The sequence below is a fragment of the Camelina sativa genome, chromosome 7, assembly GCF_000633955.1.
Source record: "Camelina sativa cultivar DH55 chromosome 7, Cs, whole genome shotgun sequence".
NCBI lineage: Eukaryota > Viridiplantae > Streptophyta > Magnoliopsida > Brassicales > Brassicaceae > Camelina > Camelina sativa.
In genome coordinates this window covers 2,384,091-2,406,268 of record NC_025691.1, presented here as the reverse complement: position 1 = coordinate 2,406,268, position 22,178 = coordinate 2,384,091, and the positions used below count along the sequence as shown (strand labels likewise).

The 22,178-nt window shown below is 35.1% G+C and overlaps 5 protein-coding genes across 8 annotated transcripts in view; all 5 read left to right on the top strand.

The window, feature by feature from the left end:
* Positions 1 to 1,866, top strand: part of LOC104699961 (sister chromatid cohesion 1 protein 3-like) — a 5,870-nt gene extending 4,004 nt beyond the window's left edge. The window contains exons 8-12 of the mRNA XM_010415374.2: positions 375 to 511; positions 601 to 1,133; positions 1,224 to 1,309; positions 1,392 to 1,527; positions 1,614 to 1,866. Coding sequence (XP_010413676.1) covers positions 375 to 511; positions 601 to 1,133; positions 1,224 to 1,309; positions 1,392 to 1,527; positions 1,614 to 1,715 — 994 coding nt within the window. The 3' untranslated portion in view covers positions 1,716 to 1,866. The remainder of the gene's footprint in view (positions 1 to 374; positions 512 to 600; positions 1,134 to 1,223; positions 1,310 to 1,391; positions 1,528 to 1,613) is intronic.
* Positions 6,407 to 10,484, top strand: LOC104699960 (protein NLP9-like). The gene is made up of 7 exons (XM_010415373.1): positions 6,407 to 6,495; positions 6,723 to 7,705; positions 8,036 to 8,074; positions 8,162 to 8,911; positions 9,010 to 9,130; positions 9,218 to 9,574; positions 9,656 to 10,484. The coding sequence occupies exons 2-7, from the start codon at positions 6,827 to 6,829 to the stop codon at positions 10,303 to 10,305; spliced, it is 2,796 nt and encodes a 931-aa protein (XP_010413675.1). The 5' UTR covers positions 6,407 to 6,495; positions 6,723 to 6,826; the 3' UTR covers positions 10,306 to 10,484.
* On the top strand, positions 13,312 to 14,038 carry LOC104704208 (casein kinase II subunit alpha-4, chloroplastic-like; the record flags this gene model as incomplete). The annotated part of the gene is made up of 2 exons (XM_010420332.1): positions 13,312 to 13,655; positions 13,861 to 14,038. Coding segments are annotated over 2 exons (522 nt in total), but the record flags the coding sequence as incomplete, so codon positions are not given.
* LOC104699959 (coiled-coil domain-containing protein 94 homolog) lies at positions 17,471 to 19,470 on the top strand. 4 transcript variants are annotated; one of them, XM_010415370.2, is made up of 7 exons: positions 17,471 to 17,722; positions 18,050 to 18,150; positions 18,248 to 18,372; positions 18,443 to 18,557; positions 18,704 to 18,853; positions 18,983 to 19,055; positions 19,160 to 19,470. In XM_010415370.2, the coding sequence occupies exons 3-6, from the start codon at positions 18,347 to 18,349 to the stop codon at positions 18,998 to 19,000; spliced, it is 309 nt and encodes a 102-aa protein (XP_010413672.1). In that variant the 5' UTR covers positions 17,471 to 17,722; positions 18,050 to 18,150; positions 18,248 to 18,346; the 3' UTR covers positions 19,001 to 19,055; positions 19,160 to 19,470. The 4 variants fall into 4 exon arrangements, with proteins under 4 accessions (XP_010413672.1, XP_010413674.1, XP_010413673.1 ...); XM_010415371.2 differs by having other exon boundaries at positions 17,475 to 18,150; positions 19,034 to 19,055; XM_010415368.2 differs by having other exon boundaries at positions 17,475 to 18,150.
* On the top strand, positions 20,016 to 21,513 carry LOC104699958 (DNA-directed RNA polymerases II, IV and V subunit 8B-like). The gene is made up of 5 exons (XM_010415367.2): positions 20,016 to 20,127; positions 20,229 to 20,307; positions 20,562 to 20,719; positions 21,044 to 21,135; positions 21,249 to 21,513. The coding sequence occupies exons 2-5, from the start codon at positions 20,229 to 20,231 to the stop codon at positions 21,358 to 21,360; spliced, it is 441 nt and encodes a 146-aa protein (XP_010413669.1). The 5' UTR covers positions 20,016 to 20,127; the 3' UTR covers positions 21,361 to 21,513.

Genomic DNA, 22,178 nt, shown 5'->3' with positions numbered 1-22,178 from the left:
AGTATTGATGAAGAAATCTCAAATCTTAGAAGGGATTCTGCATTTGAGCTTCGCCCGGAGTCTCCAAGTTTTGCTGGTTCTGAAGAAGAACGTGCAGATTTTGGTGAGTAAACAACATAGTCTTATATTTTTAACCATTACATTCTCTACATTATTATTTGTTTTAAACACTTTTTTTATATGTTAGTGCATCCATCACCTCAATTGGTGCTTCAGCCTACTCCTCCTCCCCAACCACAAAGAAGGCCAAGGAAGAGGAAGCTCTTTGATAAGGTCACAGTATTAACCAACAGGTAATAACTTTTCCGTTGCTTCATGTGACTTTGATTATTACATTACCTTTTGTGTATGTACTGATCAAAGAATATGGACAGGATTATAAAACAAAGGCTCGAGGATCCTAGTGATACACTTCGTGAGAGAAATAAACTGCCTTCATCTAAAGTAAATGTCTGGAGACTGAATAACCAGTCAAAGAAGGATCAAACATTTAGTGATCCCTTATTTACTGGTAATTTTCAATTGTTTCTTCATTTTCGACACTTTCGCCTTCTTTTGTCCTTTGTTTTTGAAGAAAGATGATTGCCTTTCTATCTGCAGGCTTCTCAGATGTCTTACGCAGTGTGTTTGAAAAGGACTATGTAGCTTCAAAGCCATATCTTGCTGTTTCTGATGAAACTGTTCCAGAACCATCATCTGTATCATCTCCTATTCGAGAAGCTGAAACCGAAATTAATCCAGTCTCTCCAATGCCAGAATCTGTGGTTCCTGATTCTACGAATCCAGACAATACAGTTCAGCTGTCTCCAGCTCAGCAAACTGAAGATGTCCAAGACTCTGCAGGCCCTCGACCTGCGCATGCAGAGTCTGTAGCAACAGAAGCACAATCTCCTCAGACATTTAATAATAATGATGACATGGGATTCGAACATTTAAGGGATGGTGGTTTCCCTGTGCACATGCCGTCACCGCCTCCAAGATCTTCACCTTCTAGAACTGATGACTTCAGCACTCAGCATGGAAGTTGGGGGACAAGATCTTATAGAACAGAGCCTTCAACTTCCACTAATCCAGAGGATATGCCTGAACTAAGGAACTTGGGGCTTTCACCTGTTTCTGAAATGACTGACGAGGTTTGTTTTCACGTTTTTGCGTGTTATGTTTTTACCATTCTTGGTGCTTCACTAACATTGATAGCAATACTATTTGTCTGTGCCATACAGGAGCTTTCTTTCCTGGAGATAGGTGGAAATACCCCCTTAGTATCACCAGATAGTCAAGATTCTGATGGTTTGACAGGGAGAACAAGGTATATAGATTCCAAAAGCCATGTAGATTTATAAGAGCCTACTGTTTCTATAATTCCTTATAACATCCATTGAACTTTGCAGAGCCTTGGTTCAGTATCTTAAACAACGTTCTTCAAGTAGTCCCACTTCAAGCCATCCTTCCGGAGATCTAAGTTTGAGCGAGATTTTGGCAGGAAAGACAAGGAAGCTAGCTGCTCGAATGTTCTTTGAGACTTTGGTGAGTGATTCTTGATACTTTATTTTTTAATTCTTCGTATCTCTCTGCACTGCCATTAGTTTAGATGGGTTGTTTTCGAATTACAGGTATTGAAGTCTAGAGGGCTTATAGATATGCAACAAGACAAACCCTACGGCGATATTGCTTTGAAGTTGATGCCTGCCCTTTTTTCAAAAGTTCAAACATGAATAAACAATGCTCCTTTGATTTATTTGAATGTCTGGAGACTGAATAACCAGTCAATGTACATTATTAACATTGAAGTTAGACGAGGAAGTAGTAGTCATTCTTATTTTGTTGATCCTGGTTTATTTGCATTTTTGTACAAGTAAAGCTTTACTCAAGAAAATCTGTGTGAAGGTCTAAAATCCATCATTAGTCAATACAGTAATTAACGTAACTTAAATTGAATGTTGTAAAAAGAAAAGCTTGTCATTCTCTATAATTTTGGAAATGAATTAGTAGCATGGGTTGAGACGGAACTAATCATGGAGATAGAGTCGCTCAGAAAGTCTATCCACTCCCAACTTTTGTTTCATAGAGAAAGTCCTTGAACCCAATGGAATCAAATATATAGATCACCCAAATAATCGGGTACTTGGAGCAGCATCTCTCAATCAAACCATCACGAGTACCATCTGTGAGACTATAGTTGCCCCACAAAACGCAAAGAGAAGCAGGGGGAGAGGCATGTACCATGTAAAGAATGCAAACAACTAGCCCCGAACATAAATGTAAAGGTATCCAACTATGAATACTACCAGTGGTCACACTTTTCTCTGTTCGTGTTCAATAGGTCATTGCTAATGACCGAGTTAACAAGCCTCTGATGGACATTGGACCACCATCGTTATGAGAATATTACATCAAAATGAAAACCTCAAAAAGTTGTCGGAAAGGAGTATATGCATAGATAACCTCGTGGATCTTTAAATAGCACAACCTTCTTTCAAATCTAAGAGATGACCTAACTGTTCTTAACTTGTTTTTCTTTTGTATATCTTAGTAAGACTATTGAATCTAGAAAGAGAATTTAACAATTATAGCTAGGTGGAATCTATCTTAGTCATCATTTCTCTAAGGGACAGGACTATATATGGCATAAACCTGATATTTGGCTAAAATTTAGTAACTGTTAATAAGAATCCGAATTTGGGCCTTTCGGTTTGTCTCGATGAAGTTGATCATACTACTAAATTACTAAATTTGACGTAGAAACTTTTTATTAGTTGGTAATTTTATAAAAGACTTTTTATGTATATGAAAATTTATAAAAGTGAACTTGAATGCTTTTTTTTAATATACTTTATGTCAACAGAAAGAAACTAATTGAAAATTGGGTGGTGACCCAACATACACACAGGTGGCAAACTACTGAACTAACAATTATATATCTCAATTTAGTTTTGAATACTAAATTTTCAAATTTTGTATCAAATGTAACAAAGAAAGGGAAATAAAGGCCTTACCAAAAAAAAAAGGGAAATAATAGGTTACGTACTCATCAATCTATTATTCGATGTTAGAAAGCGACCAACGTCTGATACAAGTTGACATTACCTGAAAATGAATTACAGTGGAAATCTTCTCCTTTGGACGTAAACATGATTACTTAAACTTTACCGCGATTGAATATTATTACTTATATTTTTATTTATTTTAGTGCAAACGATTGACGAATAAAGAACCTTTTTCCTTTATACAAAAGAAGTAAATGGTACACCTGTTCTGAACATGACATCATATGAATATACTTCCTTCTTTTAGTCTCAAGTCTCAACAATGAACATAGACAAAATATATACCTCTTCCTTTTTTTTTCGTCGACATTATACCTTTTTCTGTAGCCAAACAATTCGATAACGTAGATATAAGACAGCTAGTCAACTAAATATTGTGATTGAAATGGTCCACCGTTCCAGCCTTATCTCGTGTTATGGAATTTAGAACAACTGCATATAATTATATAGTTACTTCGTTTACATTCATGTATATATATACGACACGTACATTTGATTCGATTTAAACAAACTAGTTGCCGCCGAGGCAAAAGTAAAGAGATGATATTCTAATCCCTACACCACATAATAATGCAAAGAAACTTAAATCACACCAAGAAAGTTGATAAAAACTAACACTAATCACACTTAAGAAAACGAAGAAAATACTAGTAGTTTTTCTTTTTGTCGTCACGATCGGATAAAATACTAATTGAAGTCATAAAAAAGGTTTCACAGCAAATAGGAGGACAAGCACATTTCTACAATTTAGGTACGGGTAGCTTTGTATATCGTTGAAGATTCCACGTATGGAGCTCAGGAATCTTAAAAGAGAATTCGAATCTAGAAAGACAAAACGGACGGTCAGGATTCTCTCTATCTCGACTTTAGGAATCTGTTTTAAGGAGAATAACATGTAACGACAAGAAGAAGTGGAATCATTCGTGACATAAGCGCCCATAATTTAATATTTAAATGTATAGTTTTAAAATACGTTAGGGCAGAGTGCCAGAATAATTTGGTGTATAGTATAGTTATTATATAAATGCCCGGGCAACACATACTTTGTTATTTCGAAGCATCTATTTATTATTTATGTATGTATGTATTAATATTTCACGTAATCCTCTTTACTAAACCACACTGACCTCGAAAAAAGGTTCAATGAATAAGTCAGTTTTTATAAAATTAGTGTGTTCTCATTTTTAGGGTGAATAAGATTTGTCTACCGATCGAGCGTTTTAAGTATTGATCGATAATACTGATTATAGCACCTCCATGCATCATTCATATGTGTAGGATGTGATAGGAGAGAAACCATAAGAAAGTTATTGAACGGAGAAATTGTTTTTAACTTTAAAAAAAAAAAGCTTTTATAAACCGTATGTATATATGTTTGGAAAAAAAGCTTTTGTTATTGCTTTATAAGGTATACTCAGATTTGGTACTGTGCATTATTGATAGGAAACAATCTAGAATATCTTAAATATTTAAGGATAATAAGAAATTAAAGATTTAGAAAAGAAGCCGGGGGAGTCTCGATTAAGATCAATAGTATTATACTCCCATTTGCAACGAACAATTATTATTTGTATTGAAGTAGTAGTTTTTGGTCGTCTCCTAGCTATTCTTAAATCTCTGCCGACAGATGCTCCAATACAATGGGAGATCCAAAGCAAATTTTAAAATAAGTATTGTATATATGTGGTCCATTAATTTATTATACTTTAAACAAAAGCACTGTCTAACCCCCAAAAAAAAAATGGCTTGGGTTCAGGATAATCCTTGCTTATTACAAGTAGTGTGCAGAATAATTAAATTGCATCAACCAAAGTACATACATTAAAAAAAATGATCTAAGCAGACCACAAAAATAAGGAGTAAATTTAATTGAAAGTGTGATGTTTTCATTATCCTCACAACAGCACATATAAAAAAAAAATTGAAAATGATCATCTTTGGTCCTCCCATTTGCTATGGTGTTGAACAATTCTTACTTATCTGCCGACAGACACTCCTATACTATGGGAGATCTACGTCAAATCTTAGATTGTCTATTAATTAAAAACAAAACTGTATAAACAAAATGACTTAGGTTTACCCGTTTAGGATGACGATGATTCTTGCTTATGACACAGTCGGTAATGTTAAATAATAATTAAATTTGAATAAACGAAACTAAATGCAAAAAGAAAAAAGAATGACATAAGCAGTAAAGAAAAATAGTAATATTTTAGTCGAGAAACATATATATACTGTTGGTCATTAAGCTCACAACTAGCATAGCAAAACTGTTAAAGATCGTTTTAGTGACACATTGTAACGATTAATGGCAACAAATTATGAATTTTAACTATTTTTGTCCCCGTTTTTGTCATTTAAAAATTGGCAAGAAATGGAGTTTTGTTTCTATAAAGAAAGAGGAGAAAGTGACAGCTCTCTAGAAAGAGTGTCGCGCGTCAGAAGATTACGCAATTTTTTATGCCTTCCGAATCTCCACGTGTCGTTTTCTTCTTCACTGTAGATTCAATTTATCCTTTTCTTTATCTATTTTTTTATTGGGCTAAAATTTCAATAATTTTTAAAATAATAATAATAATAAAACCTACTATCTACGGTTTTAAAGTATTCTGATACACCTATGTATGTATGATTAACAAATACTATGATTCTATGAAAGATTGTGTGACCTAGTTTTTGATTTCACGATGAAAAATAAATACGTTAAAAAACCATATAATATAAAACTAATCTAACATCGAGTTTTTGTCTTTGCTTTTGTTTTTTTTTTTGTATGTACTTAAAAGTCAATATCAGCATCCTCATGATTTATTATGATATTCATTTTCCAAATTATTTATTATTCATCAATATTTATTTTTCCAGTTACAGGCTTTTAAATCATGCACAATGCAAAACATTTTATTAAAAGTCACTTTTTAAAGGAGAAGAAAATCCAATAATAAATCACTTCAACTTTTCTCATTACGTCATCCGTTGTGGTGGGGACGATTAGGACGCATCGTTTATTTATTTTTTATTTTTTTACGGCTCAGTGACTCACGCCGCGCACGTCAAAAACCAGAGTATAAAATATTTTATACTAAATCGCGTTTTAAAATCACGATTCCAAGAAAGAAGAAAAAAAAAAAAAACATTTTTCACCATCCCATCTTCAAAAACTAAAACAAAAAAAGCTCAAGAGTCTCTCCTCCATTAATGGAACCGTTTCTCTCTCTTTTTAGTGCTTGCTCGCTGATGTTAGCGCCCACGAGCTTAAGACAGTCTACCGCAATTCCCTCTAACTGAACCAAATCGGCTTTTACTATTTTAGTATTTTTCCCCCCATACTACAAAGTTTCCTCTTTTATCATTACTCTGTGTGGCTTCAACTCTCTCTGCTCCCACAATACAATACACCCACTCAAGTTTCAACCTTTCTGCACTTTCTTATATCTTCTTGCTCCAGGTTCGGTTCTGGCACTCAGAATTTGCTTCCTTGTCTTGTGGGGTTTCTTTACTTTTTGCAATTCAAGGACCTGGAAATAATTTTGAGTTCCTCTTATATGTGCAAAGTTGTTAGATGTTTAGGATGTTCCACAATGGGATTTGGGAATTATATAATATATATTTTTCCTTGCGGTGAAGTTTGTCCTGTTTCGTAATCTCGTGTTTGTTGATTTATTCCATGTGTAGGATCAGTTGCTTGCTGATGATAAACATTGAATCTGCTGCGTGAGTGTTTTTTTCATTTAAAATCACTAAAAAAAAATTCTAATCTAATCAATCAGAAAAGAGAAATGGAGAATCCATCAAGAGAAAAAGGATTCTGTTTTCCAGATACTCCAGTTGAAGAAATGGAAATGGATGGTTGGGTTAAGAGTTTGATATTCGAAGAAGATATGTTAAGCTCCTCATTTTCAACTTCAGAGCTTATGAACTTCGAGTCTTTTGCTTCTTGGTGCAACAACAGCCCTTCTCCTGCTACTGATATCTTGTTCTCTCAATACGGCTTATCCACCTCTCAGTCTACTACACCTTTTGGAGGCCACTCATACGTTGGCGAGAAACGACCTGTACATGAGATGAGTTCTCAGTTTCATTGCCTGTCTGATTCTGAAAAGATTACCGGTAAACGAATCAAAGGTAATAATACTAATCAGACGAGTAGTTTAACCACTGGGGCTGTAGACTACAGTGTTGTTCCAAGGTCATTGAGCCACACTCTTGATGATAAGATGATCAAGGCATTAAGTTTGTTTATGGAGTTCTCTGGAGAGGGTATTCTGGCGCAGTTTTGGACTCCTATTAAGAAAGGAGATCAGTACATGCTTAGTACTTGTGATCAAGCGTACTTGCTTGACTCGAGGCTATCTGGATACCGTGAAGTCTCGAGGAACTTTACTTTCTCTGCTGAAGCAAACCAATGCTCTTATCCAGGTCTTCCAGGCAGAGTCTTTATCTCTGGAGTTACTGAGTGGACATCAAACGTGATGTATTACAAGACCGCTGAATATTTAAGGATGAAGCATGCACTAGATAACGATGTCCGTGGTTCCATTGCTATTCCTATCCTTGAAGCATCTGGTTCATCTTGTTGTGCTGTCCTGGAACTTGTGACATGTAGGGAAAAACCTAACTTTGATGTGGAGATGGACTCTGTTTGTCGTGCTCTGCAGGTTTACTCGCCTTCTCTCTTTTTGTGTGCTTGTTCTTGTGGGTATTGAAAAGGTTACTCGGTTTGGAACTATTGCTTTTGTCAAGTCGAATTCAGTGGTTTGTGTTCTTCATTAGCTGATAACTTCTCTGGAAACATTACTAGGAGCAAATGAAATATTTTACTAGGGAGGTTTGGAGGAAACCTTCTCCAAATTTGATTCTTGATTTTTCTATTTGGTTCCCAATAGATATGGGATGTCTCTTTATTTTCTTATACTCAACCAAGTTAACCTTCCCTGATGTCATTATTTGATGAAGATCTCTTCATCTTTATGTCTTATTTTTGTCAGGCCGTGAACTTACAAACATCAACCATTCCTCGTCGTCAGGTACATCTGAACCAGAAACAAGTCAAAAACTGATTCTTTCTTGTTTTATTCTTGTGCCTCAATTCTAATAGTGTCTTTGTTTTTCAGTACCTTTCGAGTAATCAAAAAGAAGCTTTGGCTGAAATAAGAGATGTTCTCCGAGCAGTGTGTCATGCACATAGGTTGCCTTTAGCACTAGCTTGGATTCCCTGCAGTTACTCCAAGGGAGCGAACAATGAATTAGTAAAGGTTTATGGAAAAAACTCAAGGGAAACCTCTCTTCTTTGTATAGAAGAAACAGCATGTTATGTGAATGATATGGAAATGGAAGGCTATGTGAATGCATGTTTGGAGCATAATCTGAGAGAAGGGCAAGGAATTGTTGGCAAAGCACTCATATCAAACAAGCCGTCTTTCTCATCCGATGTAAAGACATTTAATATCTGCGAGTACCCTCTTGTTCAACATGCCCGAAAGTTTGGTCTTAATGCTGCAGTTGCCACCAAACTGAGGAGCACATTCACCGGTGACAGTGATTATATACTGGAGTTTTTCTTACCTGTGAGTATGAAGGGAAGCTCAGAACAACAACTTTTGCTGGACAGTCTCTCGAACACTATGCAGAGACTATGTCGGACTCTGAGAACTGTTTCAGATGCAGAATCAAATGAAGTTATGGAAGTTGGATTTCATGGTGGAGAAACGTCAAATCTCCCACAGGCTACTACTTCTGTGTCTGAAGAAAGCTTTCAGACAACATTTCTGGATACTGACGTCAACTCTACTACAAGTATCTTCTCGAACATGTCCTCTGATAAAACCAATGATATAGCAGGCTCTCAGGGAACTCTTCAACAGGTATATGTTGTATCTAATTCTTTTATTCTCTACATTTGAATTTGATTATGGCTTGTAGATGTCTTGAATTGGGTTAAAACTTAAAACATATTTTGTAGGAAATTAGCGGAACAAAAAGAGCAGAGAAGAAGAAAAGCAGTACAGAGAAGAATGTAAGCTTAAATGTACTCCAACAATACTTCTCTGGGAGCTTAAAGGATGCTGCAAAAAGCCTTGGTGGTGAGAAACGAGTGTTCATTGCTTGTTTCCCTTACAAGCTATTCAATTGCTGACTTGGATGCTTTTTCTTTTTCTTTCTTTCTGCAGTCTGTCCGACTACACTAAAACGGATATGTAGACAGCACGGAATCATGAGATGGCCATCTCGCAAGATTAACAAAGTGAATAGATCGCTAAGGAAAATACAGACAGTGCTTGACTCTGTCCAAGGTGTAGAAGGAGGATTGAGGTTTGACTCGGTAACAGGGGAATTTGTAGCAGTTGCCCCTTTTGTACAAGAATTTGATACTCAAAAGAGTACTTCTTCTCATCATGAAGATGTATTTGTAAGAAGCCAAAGTGATATGGATGAAGATGCGTCATTAGAGCCTTTAAAAGTTAAATCTTATGATGGTGGTGGGGTTAAGTTGGAGGAGAGTGTTGAAACAAACCAAGCAGGGCCAGGTAATAATAACTTATATATATATATAAACCTCTTTCTGTTAGAATGTGAATAATCTAATAAGCTATTATCATTTTGTTCAGGATCCTTGATGGAGCCATGGGCATGGATAAGCAAACAGTCTGGCTTGAACTATAGCGATGATATCGATATAGGAAAAAGGAGTGAAGAGGTAAAGAAAGATAAAGACGTTTGTGTTCGTAGGTGCTTGAGCTCTCTAGCACTTGCAGGTGATGGAACGAATACAAGAATCGAACGCGGTAATGGAATTGTAGAGCCAAACCAATCCATATCCAGCAGCATGTCGGATTCTTCAAATAGCTCAGGAGCAGTTTTGCTGGGAAGTTCATCTACTTCCATGGAACAAAATTGGAACCAACTAAGAACTCATAACAATAGTGGCGAGAGCGGATCAAGTTCAACACTGACAGTAAAAGCCACTTATAGAGACGACACTGTACGTTTCAAGCTTGATCCATATCTTGTTGGGTGTTCTCAGCTCTACAGAGAAGTGGCTAAGCGCTTCAAGCTGCAAGAAGGCGCCTTTCGGTTGAAATACTTGGATGATGAAGAAGAATGGGTGATGTTGGTCACAGATTCTGATCTCCATGAATGCTTCGAGATATTAAACAGTATGAGAAAGCATACAGTGAAGTTTCTGGTCAGTGATTTACCTAGCACCGCAATGGGAAGTTCCGCAGGCAGCAACGGTTGCCTCGGAACAGGCTCCTAGCATCAGTTTTATTATGCTATATATATGTACACATAATCTCTGTTTGGTCTGCCATTAGATACCCATATAGAAAGACAAATAAAAAAAATGAGTGCAGTGGAGTTGAAGAATGTATATAAACAAAGAAAGACATATATTTTGGTTTCAAACAAGTTGTATAGAAGTAAAGGCTTTGAATATTTCGAAAGCTCAAAATCACAGAATTCATCAAAGAAGCAGAATATTCCAATGGAGTCTACATTCTACTTAACCAAACCAACCCAACGCTTAAGCTTGATATATCAGCAAACTGCAGCTGCTTCATGTGCAACCGCAGACCCCAATATTTCAAACTTTTGATTTTTCCTTAAATATGTATATATGTTTCCCGGTTCTATGTTGCCAGAATAGGTAGTATCTGGAGTACTCTTGTGTTAATATGCAAGGGTCAATCAATGCCGTCATTTAGCATGCAAGAAAGAAAGAAACGTACAAAAATAAAATAATTACATCTTTTGACCATGATCACGATATATAATCCGAGGAGTTGGTTCAATTGTTTGCATTATAAAACAAATTAATGTTCTAGCACACAGTAAAAAAAAAAAAAAAAAAGCTTTTCTAGGTAGAAGTCTAGTTTTGTACGTACGTGGTTTGGGTTTTACAAACGAAAAATAAAAAAGATCTCTTAAGATTTTTAATTTTCCATTTATCGCATTAACTTCCATTTAATTTCCCATTTTACGTGTATATGCTTCTCATGAATATTTAGAAAAACAAAATGAACCCCCCACGATTCTTACTGCTGATCATGATGTTTGGGAGGCCAATACAAAAACAAAGGAAGTTAGACTACGTCATTCGTCACTTAATTACTCGTGCGTATTTTGCTCTTGCTTTGATCATGATCCTTAATTTGCGTATTATCTTTCCCTGTGCAACATATATCACGTAAAATCCATGCACATATACTAGATATGTTTGTGATCTAATTCTCAAGATACAATGTTTAACTTAAAAACCAAACATCACTATAAATAAATTTCAAGTGTAATGGATTGATCTCACTAAATATAAAGGGAAAAAAACAATAGAAAAAACTGGTACTAAAGAAATCATAATTAGGATGGCCAAAGTACTCAATGTCGTCATATTAATCCTACTCGTATTCATGATAACTGGTAAGTTATACATTTCTCACAATAACTATACTATTAATAGAAATGGACAAACGGTTCATACTTCATAAATATAAACTACAAATTTTTAGTATTATTCTAATATTGTAGAGAGCAACGCAGCAGCATCAGCATGTCTCAGTTTCATAGGTGAAGGGCCACCAGGTACGACACTAGCTCCATGTGTAGACGACTCATGTAAAACCGAATGTGAAAGCGTCTATCCAACGTCTTGCACTGGACGGTGCGAGAGTCATAAGGGGGGCGTCCATTGTCACTGTTATGGTCCATGATCATGACTCGAGATAACAAAATAATTAGGAATGAGAGAATATTCAAATGTATAAGGGACGATACAACATAAGAAATGAGAATATTCAATATATATATATATAGATATATATGTTCATTTTGTTTACTCCTTTGTAATTTATAGTTCAATTTTTATTTGTATAATGTTTATGTATATATATTTCTTAATTATTCAGTGTAAAGCCAATCTGAATCGAAAAAATAATATGATCAAATTTATTTTTACCATATGAACCGAGACAGACATATATAAATATAGGACTGCATATATAATTATCCAAAATTAGGATATAGATTGAAGTTTTTAGACGGTTTATGACTCTCTCTTCTCAAATATCAGTGAGATCGATGACTCTCTCTCTTCTCAAATCTCACTGAATGGATTTATATGTTTTTAGTCGGTTTATGACTTTATTGACTCTGTGAATGGATTACAACGAACATCGATATAGTTCGGTTCCACACTTTTAACTATAAATTACTGAGGAATGAGAATATTCACTCAAGTTCTTTGCTCTTTTGTAATTTATTAGTTCAATTTGAATTTGTATTATGTTTATCTTTCTTAATTATTCACAGTGTAAAGCCAATCTGAATCGAAACATAATATGATCGATCAAACTTATTTTTTCCATATGAATCGAGACAGACATATATACATTATCAGGATAAATATTGAAGTTTTAATCGGCTTATGAGTTATGACCCTCTTCGCAAATATCAATGAGATCGACTAACCAATGTCCGTTGTAATCCATTCATAGTGACACTTTGATGATTTTTTACAGTTTTGCTAACCAAATTGTAAAATGAGAACCGATGTGTGTTTTCATCTTGTCAAGTAATTAAGTAGCTTGAATCTCCTTGATCGGCTTCGGATATCTATTAATTAGCTTTATACATATAACTCTTTGGTGCCGCCTTGTCATCGATAATTAGTTATTCTCTCTCTTATCTTTTCTTTTTGTTTAAACTAATTGCTGTAATGGCACTTAACGTTATCATGCATGATGCATGCAGCATGCTTTCATTTTTCAAGATGGTTACTCTTTGCTAAAAAGTAATGTATTTTTTTTGGGACGTACGTATCACATGTTTCAGTAAAAATGTTTGTGATTGACATTTTAAATGGCAGTCCTTATGAATACACTACAAGAAATATGAGCTAGCAGAAAAGCATAGCGCAATTTTTGTAAATGTTATCATTGATAAAATCTTAAAAATAAAACTATATGATAGCGTTTTATAAATGCTAAACCTAAAAATATATAAGCGGGAACCAAAAAACACTCTTTCCCCCAAATACTTAGTAAAAGTTTGACAAAATATCACTCTTTACCATGGTCACACCCTCTCTAAACCAAAACAAAAAAAAACTTACCACGACAAAACATAAGAAAGAAAGAAGAAAAAAAAAATTCCCAGATCTAAAATTAGGTCTCTTCGCCTTTGTCATTGACTCGACCGTGAACTCGTCGCCGGCCTCCATAAAAGTAAGCTTCTTCTTCTTGTTCTCCTTCTAAAAATCATATCATAATCTGCTTTATGTTTACGCAATTCATTCATTGATTCATTCCACAATGGTTTCTCTGCCTCTTCAAACCTCTCTTCGTCGTCTCCGGGGAAGAGAAACATCCTATTCTCCTCGCTCCGGGACCGTCTCCGTCGTTTCGCATCCAACGCCTCTCTTTACCGTCAGCATCCACGGGATCAGCAGCAACAGCTATCGCGTGTGAAAGTTAAATCGGATACGCTGGCGCAGAAGATCGGTAAATCTATCCGGCGTGCTGATGTGCCGTCGAAATCTAGGGTTTACGCTTGTGTCAACATTGTTAGACCTAAGGGTTATTGGGATTACGAGTCTCTTGTTGTTCAATGGGGGTATCGTCTTCCTTCTCCTTTTGGATTCTTCTTTCATTAAACCTAATTGCTTCGATTTCTACATGTTTGGCTGTTGTGTTAGATTGGTTCTGGGTGATTCGTGGGATTAATGGTTCTGAAATCAATATGGAATGTACATTTAGGGTATCTTGAGTATGTATGGTGTGGTTAATGTTTGAGGTGCCTTTCTTTATCGATGTTGCAGTGTACAGGATGATTATGAGGTGATGATTTGGTCTTGTCTTCATTTCCGGAATGTAACAAACTGGACTGATTCTCCATTTTTTTACAAAGCTTTTGATTGTTCATGCTCTTCTCAGATGGTTCTTCCTATTGCCGTTGAGGACGTCAAGCGAGAGGTTCAGATACTCAAAGCTCTTTAGATGCTTAAAGTCCATCAATTATGCTTGTTGACCTGTAGATGTCTACCTCCCACCTTGGTCTGGTGTCACGTTTTAACATAATTGTAAGTTCTAGTTTGCACTTCTGACTTTAATATTTGCCAAAGTTATTTTAATCATAGAGATCATGTTGAAAACGCTGAAGTTTGCCTTGCTGGATTTTTTATGTTTTGTTTTCTAACTTTTCTTCTTCAATGTAAACAAAGATTCTTTGGTTGGTGATTGAGTTCAGGCCTAGGGAATTTATATCTGGTCCACTTCACCCTCGTGCATGTGCTTAATGTTGTTCGTGAACAGGTATATAGCTTTTGTTGAAATGAAGCAGCCATGATGTTACAGTGTTTGATACTAGGTGATTCTCATTGAACATGCGGCTACTTGGTGTTAATTTTTGTTGTCGTCTCAGGGATGTAGGGCATTGGTTGTTAAAAGAATCCCGCTTATGTCTGATACTCCAAAGAAGCATATGGACAAGCTAAATCCTTCCTCTTATCTTGCAAGTATGAAGAGGTTTTGGTACCAATTCTTGAAGATTTTGTTTCTCTTTAAAAGTTTGTAAGAATTGGTGTGTGTTTTATGGTGTGTGTTGCAATGTTAAGAATGATATGTATGGTAATTTCAGTCTTCTATAAAGTTCATCTTATAAATTTTAAATTTTTACAAAGGCTGATATATATATATATATAATATATATAAATTAAATTAATATTATAGCAACAGTTTATAGGTACTATTAGCAAAACTATAGTACAAATATTTTGCTATTATTAATTATAATATGACAAATAAAAAACGCTACTAATAATTTTAATATAGCGATAACAATGCGCTATTACAGATAGACAAATAATAGCATAGAGAAAAAACGCTATTGTATGTGTCCCCTCTAAGATGGCACCGGCAAAGACATCGTTTAGGAAATCGCTATCTAAACGATATAATAGTGTTTTTAGTGTGCTAAAAATATGCATATTTCTTGTAGTGATAACAAAGAGAATTTAGTCTAATCTACCACATTTAATATAAAACTTTTCAATTCTACCACAATCATAAACTCTTTTTCCATTCTACCACAAGTGGCATTACAAATGTCGAAAATACCCTTATGTTACTTGACATAACAAAAGAAAAATCATGTTTAATGTTTTATGGGTAGACAAGTTCCGATTTGTTGAGGCTGTAGACAAATTATGTTCTGTAGACAAGTTGAGCATATAGATAATTTATCAAATTCATTGAGATGGACAAGTTCCAATTTGTTGGGTCTATGGACAAGTCATGAAACTAGTACTATACAAGCCATGAAACTTAGTATCTAAGTATAATTAAGTACAACTTGTCCACAAACAACAAAACCAACTTGTCTACCAAAAAAAAAAAAATTTGGTCCATAGGAACTGGTTCACCAGATTTGATCCATCTACAACCAAATTGTGTGGTCCACAGTGAAAACCTGGCTGGATTGTGGACAACGTCTTTCATAGACGTATCACTGGATCTGGTCCATAAAAACATGTCCACAACGACACCATAACCACACTGTCTCAAGATCCCAGACAAGAGAATATTGTTTCCGTCTCCTTCGGCTTCAATGAAGATTCACGGCCATTGAAGATTGTCGATGGCAACAACAACAACGCTAAACCATCGGCGAATAAGCCTCCGACGGGACAACAGCCGCTCTTTCCTTAGGTATAGCAGCGGCGGAGGCCGGAGTAGCTACAGGAGCTTCAACATTTCTTGCTTGAGCATTCTCTTCCTTCTTCTTTCTCTTTCTACATAGACAGAACACAATCAGGAGAAGTAACAACAGACCAACAACACATCCGATTACGATTCCGGAAATAGGTCCCGTGGATAACTTGTTGCTATCTTTTTTCTTCGGCGGCGGATTGGGTTCTTGAGCAGCGTCACCACCAATTGGTAAAGAACCAAATAAACCAGTTCCGGGTAATCGGAGGAGATCTTCTTTATTAATAAAAAAACAAATAAATACTTTTTTCCTTCTCTATTGTGAATGCAATGTAAAGAATTTGTAGGACTATAATGGTCATTTTGAAAGACACTTGTAGTAGTCCTTGAAAGGAATTTTCGAATGTGGTACATTGAAAAAGAATGAGTTTCCAATGTGGTAGAATCGTTAAAATTCTCAATAACAAATACATGTTAGTTTATTTGACTTTACATTTATTTGTCTATTGAGATTGTCGAAAACTAGAACAAGATTAACCAATCGATAATTGCAAACTTTAGTTTTTATTTTTTTAAAGTTATATAAAGCATCTTTATTAAAAGGATCCAGTTATAATAAATAAAACTACAGGCAGCATATGTAAGACGCAAAATATACATGGACTATCTAAAAGAAATACAAAACTATATGGATCATATATGTAAATAAACTGAAAACATAAACAATTACTGTCTTTTTTTTTTGTCTCATTTTTTATTCTTTAGCAATTTTAATTTTAGGAGATAGATCTTCTCTTCATTGTTCTCCTCTGTCATAAACAAAAGTTTTTTTTTTCAGTATCATTATTCTTTAGCAATTTTGATTTTAGGAGATAGATCTTCTCTTCATTGTTCTCCTCTGCCATAAACAAAAGAAATATATATATCAGTATTCATAATAAATGTTCTCAAATTAAATATGATATCTAAAATTTAAAATATTTTTACCAACATCTTTTTCTGCCAGTGTTCATAATACTTAGACCAGTAAAAATATATATTGCTGATTTGAACTTTCCAATTTGTTGTCTATGTGACAAAATCCAAAATAAGATTGACATTTAAAATAGTAATAATATAATTATTATAAAAAGGTATATATAACTGTAAAAAAAATAGTGAACCTCATTTCCGAAGACTGAAAGCAACCTCAGTCATTGGAATTTATTCTAATTCCAATGTTTGATTGAGTAAATCAACCTCTCTTCTTAAGTGGCTAAGAGTGTAATCAAACCTGGTTTGCTCTGTAGTAAAGGAATAGTAGGAAATTCAAAAAAATCAATCAAAGATTGGGATTAGAAAACAAAATTTGTTTAACTCTTTCTTTCTGATGCGTCCGTCGTTCTTATCAAACATATGAAAACACTTTTTCTAATTTTAAGTCGGTCTTTTACAATTTTGAAAACTTTTAATGCTTTAAGAATCTTAATGAAAGTCTTTAATTTTAACTAAATCTCAATAACATCTTTTGTACAATTTTTTTTTTAAATTAAGGAGAAGTTTATGGTATTATGGTATGAAAATTTAAAAATATGAATAGTGTGGTGTCTTTACTACATTTCAGTTTAGGATTTTAAAATTTAGAGAGAAAATAGATGCACTTATTAGGCCATCATTAACGGCAAAACTATTGTGTGTTCTTATCCCAATTATATTAATAAAAAAGGAAATAGTGGGCTTAAATCAAAAAATTTGGTCTTGGGATAGAACTGATCCACAAGGCAGTTCTTCTTTGTTTTCTGTGTTGTGATTGGTTGAGATATTTTGGAGAGAAAGAAAAATCTCCCATCCTCTTCGAAATCGATGATGGCTGAAGAAGTAGGCGCGCTCACATTCCCGATGTCGAGAGAATCGGAGTCCGCTTCTCGACTCAAAACCATAATCTCCGATATGCTTCCTCGTTTCTCCGACGATTACATCGACGACGTCTTCTCAGTTCGTCATCTTCTTTAAATTTCATTTTGCCTTCCTGTTCTAGAGACGACGATTCTTAGGTTTTTATTGTTTTCGAATTCCTTCGTCTGTCTCGTTACTTGTGAATTTTTCCCAAGGGATTTGGTACTGGTGACTATGTTTTGATTGTTCGATTTAATTAATTATCGATGAGTGTATGTAATCACTTTGTTTAGACTGGTTTCAACTTGTAGAAATTGTAATACTTGAACCGTGGGAGCAGAAAATTGCAGGTTGATGATGCTTGATTTGGTGTGAAGATCAGGTGATGATGATTTTCGTGTTTACTGATGAATCAGCTTGTTTCAGGAGTATGTTACAGTCCTTGTTTGTAATGGAAAGAGTCAGAGCCATGCAAGATAAGATTTGGACCCGTTTCTTGGGGAGAAATCTCGGGGATTTGTTGCCTGGTTTGCTGTTTTGCATCCCTTTTCTTTGTTGGCTTTTGATACATAAAGATATTAGTGACTAACATGCGATTTCGACTCTGTGTGTTTTTCGTTTCAGCTTGTGGGAGCTTCTTCTGAAGTATTTCTCTCTAGATAAACAAGAAAATATGGCTTCTGAACCTAGGACTGTGATCAGAAAGCTACCGATGCTACTCTAATGGAACAAGATTTAAGCTCCAGAAAGTATGATGACTGTGATCAGAAAGCTACCAATTCGATGAATGTGAGACTAAGACATCTGTTTGGCATCCAGGCACAGGAGAACAAAGTGGTTCAGCAGCATGTACCACCATTCCTTGCAGCGTATAGTGAACAGTATCTACAAGGGAACCAAGTTCAATTCCCGTAAAGAAGACGTCATTGGCGAGGTAATTCAATCGATTCGATTTGATTTTTGGTTTGATCTCTCTCTAGGTTCAATGTGTTTGCGGTAACCTTTGTGTAAATTGTTGATACGGTTGCTTAGGAGTTTCATCTGATTTTTTTTTAGTATTTTTTCTTCCTGATAATGCAGACTTATCTTGGGATTCAAATATTTAGATTCTACTTCAAGTGCACCAAGTGTTCTGCAGAGCTGACAATGAAGACGGATCCACAGAATTCTGATTACATTGTCGAATCTGGGGCATCTCGTAATTATGAACCCTGGCGTGCAGAAGATGAGGTAAGGACTTCAGAACATTTAGCTTTTAGGATTATGTTGTTCGTGCATGATACTGATGCACACCTTTCTAGTATACTAATTTACTTTGCTTTCTAGTATACTAATTTACAAAGATATGGTCTTTCTCAGTTGATTCACTTTGTTTAACGTTATGTTCCATGTCAATTCAAACTCATTAAGGCGTGAAGAAGAAGACTTCAATGTAAATTAATCTCCTCCCCACTCTCTCTCTCTCTCTCTCTAATGTTTTGATTCAAATGAGATGGTAGAGTGAAAGCTCTTGTTCTTGTATCTTACATCAAACAGGAACAAGATACAGCTCTTGCAGGATCAGAATCTGTCTTTACTGAGTCACAAGCTTTAGCCGCCTCACCATCACCATCCGAGGCTTCATAGACGCTTCTAAACCAGATGGCTCGAAAGACTACCAAATTGTCCAGCATGGGGTCTCCTCCTACACCACTACCTGACTTTGACCAAATCATTGAGAAAGTTGGCATCGCCAACTCTGTGTCCTCATCCAAAATCTCTACCTTTTTGTCCAAAGTAAAAAAGGAAATGACTTTTATTACATTTGGTAACTAACTAATAAATCAATATGTTTGTTTGTTTTTTTACATTTTATTTACAAGTTTATAAGTAAGCAATTTAAATATTATTTTATAAGTTTTTATAATTTGTAAAATGTTTATGAATATTACACTATTTCACTATATCTTTATTCTAAGAACACCATAATTAGTTCTCCCATTTTTTTTACCTATGATCTTAACAACTGATCTAACATTATTTTCACTATATATTTAATGTAAGAACACAAAAAAAAGTTCTCCCATTAATGATGCCCTTAGATATAAAAGCATATTCATTGAAAAAATTCTGAAATTTTAGGTATTTAAAAAAATATATAAAAAAAGATAATTTAAGATACTTTTGGATGAATATCTATAAGTAAACACTCTAGCTTATTTAAACTCCGTCTAGATTTGACTTTTAATATTGTCGAAACTACAACAAGATTGACCCAATTATATAATAAATAAAACTACAGGCAGCATATGTAAGGCGCAAAATATACAGGGAATATCTAAAAGAATTACAAAACTATAGGGATCAAATATGTAAATAAACTGATAACATAAAAACGTAATTTTTCTCTCGCTTTCGCTTTCGCTTTCGCTTATGCTTATTCCCTGCAGCAGCCACTCTCCTCTCTCTGCGTCTCGAGCCTCCGGAGCAGTTGAAGAATTCGTCTTTTCCATCTTCTTTTAAAGGTAATTCAGATTCTCGATTTCTTCATATTCGCATATTGTTGTTCTTTGCTACTCGAATCAGAAGTAAGAGTGTTTAGGGTTTTTGATAATCGTGTTTGTAGATGGCGAGCAATATTATCATGTTTGAGGATATCTTCGTGGTCGATAAGCTAGACCCTGATGGCAAAAATTTCGATAAAGGTATTTTCTTTTTTTTTTTTTGAATAACCTCCTCAAGTCACGATCTGTAATGCTTGTTATGGCTTAAATCGAGTTTCTGATATGTGAATCGTAGTTTCTTCTGTTTGTTTTGTGTGCTTATAGAAATTGAAATCCAAGTTTCTTTGGAAAAAATCTCAACTTTATTAGTTTTTAAAGCCTTTCCCTTAAGTTTTTTTTTTGTTCTGTCTTCAAATTGATTGTGTCCCTGTGTGTGTGTTGTTTTGTGGTGACAGTTACGCGTGTGGAAGCTAGGAGCCACAACTTGGAAATGTTTATGCATTTAGATGTTAACACTGAGGTTTATCCACTGGCTGTTGGTGATAAGTTCACTCTCGCTATGGCTCCCACTCTTAATCTCGATGGCACTCCTGATACCGGATATTTTACTCCGGTAGTGATGTCTACTGCTTTCTGTCTGCTTCTTCTTCTTTGTGTGTATAAATTGCATTTACATACTCTTCTTGTTTGCTTGGCTAAATCTCATGCATGGTAACAGTTAAGTTAGGTGAGGTAGCCTATTGATTCTGTTACTTGCTACACGGAATCTGTCTTAGGATTTGGTTGGGTCATAACTTTTAAATGCTAACTATTCACTGGCTTGATTCAGAATAAGACTAATATATGTATGAAAGTTGAGCAAGACGTAGTGTCTTGAATCTTTGAAAACCAAGAATGTTTGTTCATTTGATTTAGTTTCCATCTCGCTCTATTATAGGGAGCAAAGAAAACACTTGCGGATAAGTATGAATACATTATGCACGGGAAGCTTTACAAGATCTCTGAGCGTGACGGCAAAACTCCAAAAGCGTAAGAATCCGATATACTTCTGACCAACATAATCGAACGTTTTTAATCAGTTTAACTTACAGATCAGCTAACCATCATTTTTTGGTTTCTTTCTTGAAATTATGTGTTTCCAGAGAGCTATATGTTTCCTTCGGCGGGCTCCTGATGTTGCTTCAGGGAGATCCGGCTCACATTTCTCACTTTGAACTCGACCAGAGGCTCTTTCTACTCATGAGGAAGCTGTGAGATGCTGTCGTCTGTCTATTATATTTATCGGGGAAGCTTTCGCATAAAAACTGAATTAATAGAGACCTTTGCTAAGATAAAAACTGAATTATCTATGTTAAACTTTGCTATTATAACTTATGCTATTTTTATGAAGCAACTGTTGTACATCAACCTTTTGACTACTCGATCGAAATATGAAAAATATCAACCTTTGTGACAAGGAAGACGTAATTAATTGATTTAACTGAAAACTAAAATAAAAAGGAAAAAACTTGAAAAAATAAAAAAGCGGTGTGGATTGTGCATTAATGATAGATATTTCCAAATCTATCATTAATTTCCTTCTCCTAATTAACGGCTAATAAGTTTCGACCGTTGGATGTAAAATCCTAATTGCATCATCCAATGGCTTTGGGTCCTTCTCTATATATATAATCTGAAGAACGACGTTTCTGCTTCCACCACACTCAGAGACGCTCTTCTTCCAAGAGAGAGAAAGAGAGAGAGATAGAGAGAAAGAGTTTTAAGGGCGACGAGACCAGAGAAGAGAGAGATAGAGAGAGCCGTGTTTGTAAGGGCGACGCGTATATGAACAAAGCAGAGGCTTTCTTCTTCTTCTTCTTCTTCGATTTGATTTTAGTTTTTTTTTTTTTTGTGTCCTGATTTAAAGTTTGTGTCTTTTTCTAATTTGATGGGTTTCAACAGGCGTTTTCGAGTCTCGTACGTGGTCGGTTTGAAGAAGATAGTGATGGTCTTCCCCTAATCAACCTATTACGTCTTCCTTGTCACAGAGTGAATTGGATTTGCTTTATAAAGTTTACTTTTTTTTTTTTTTT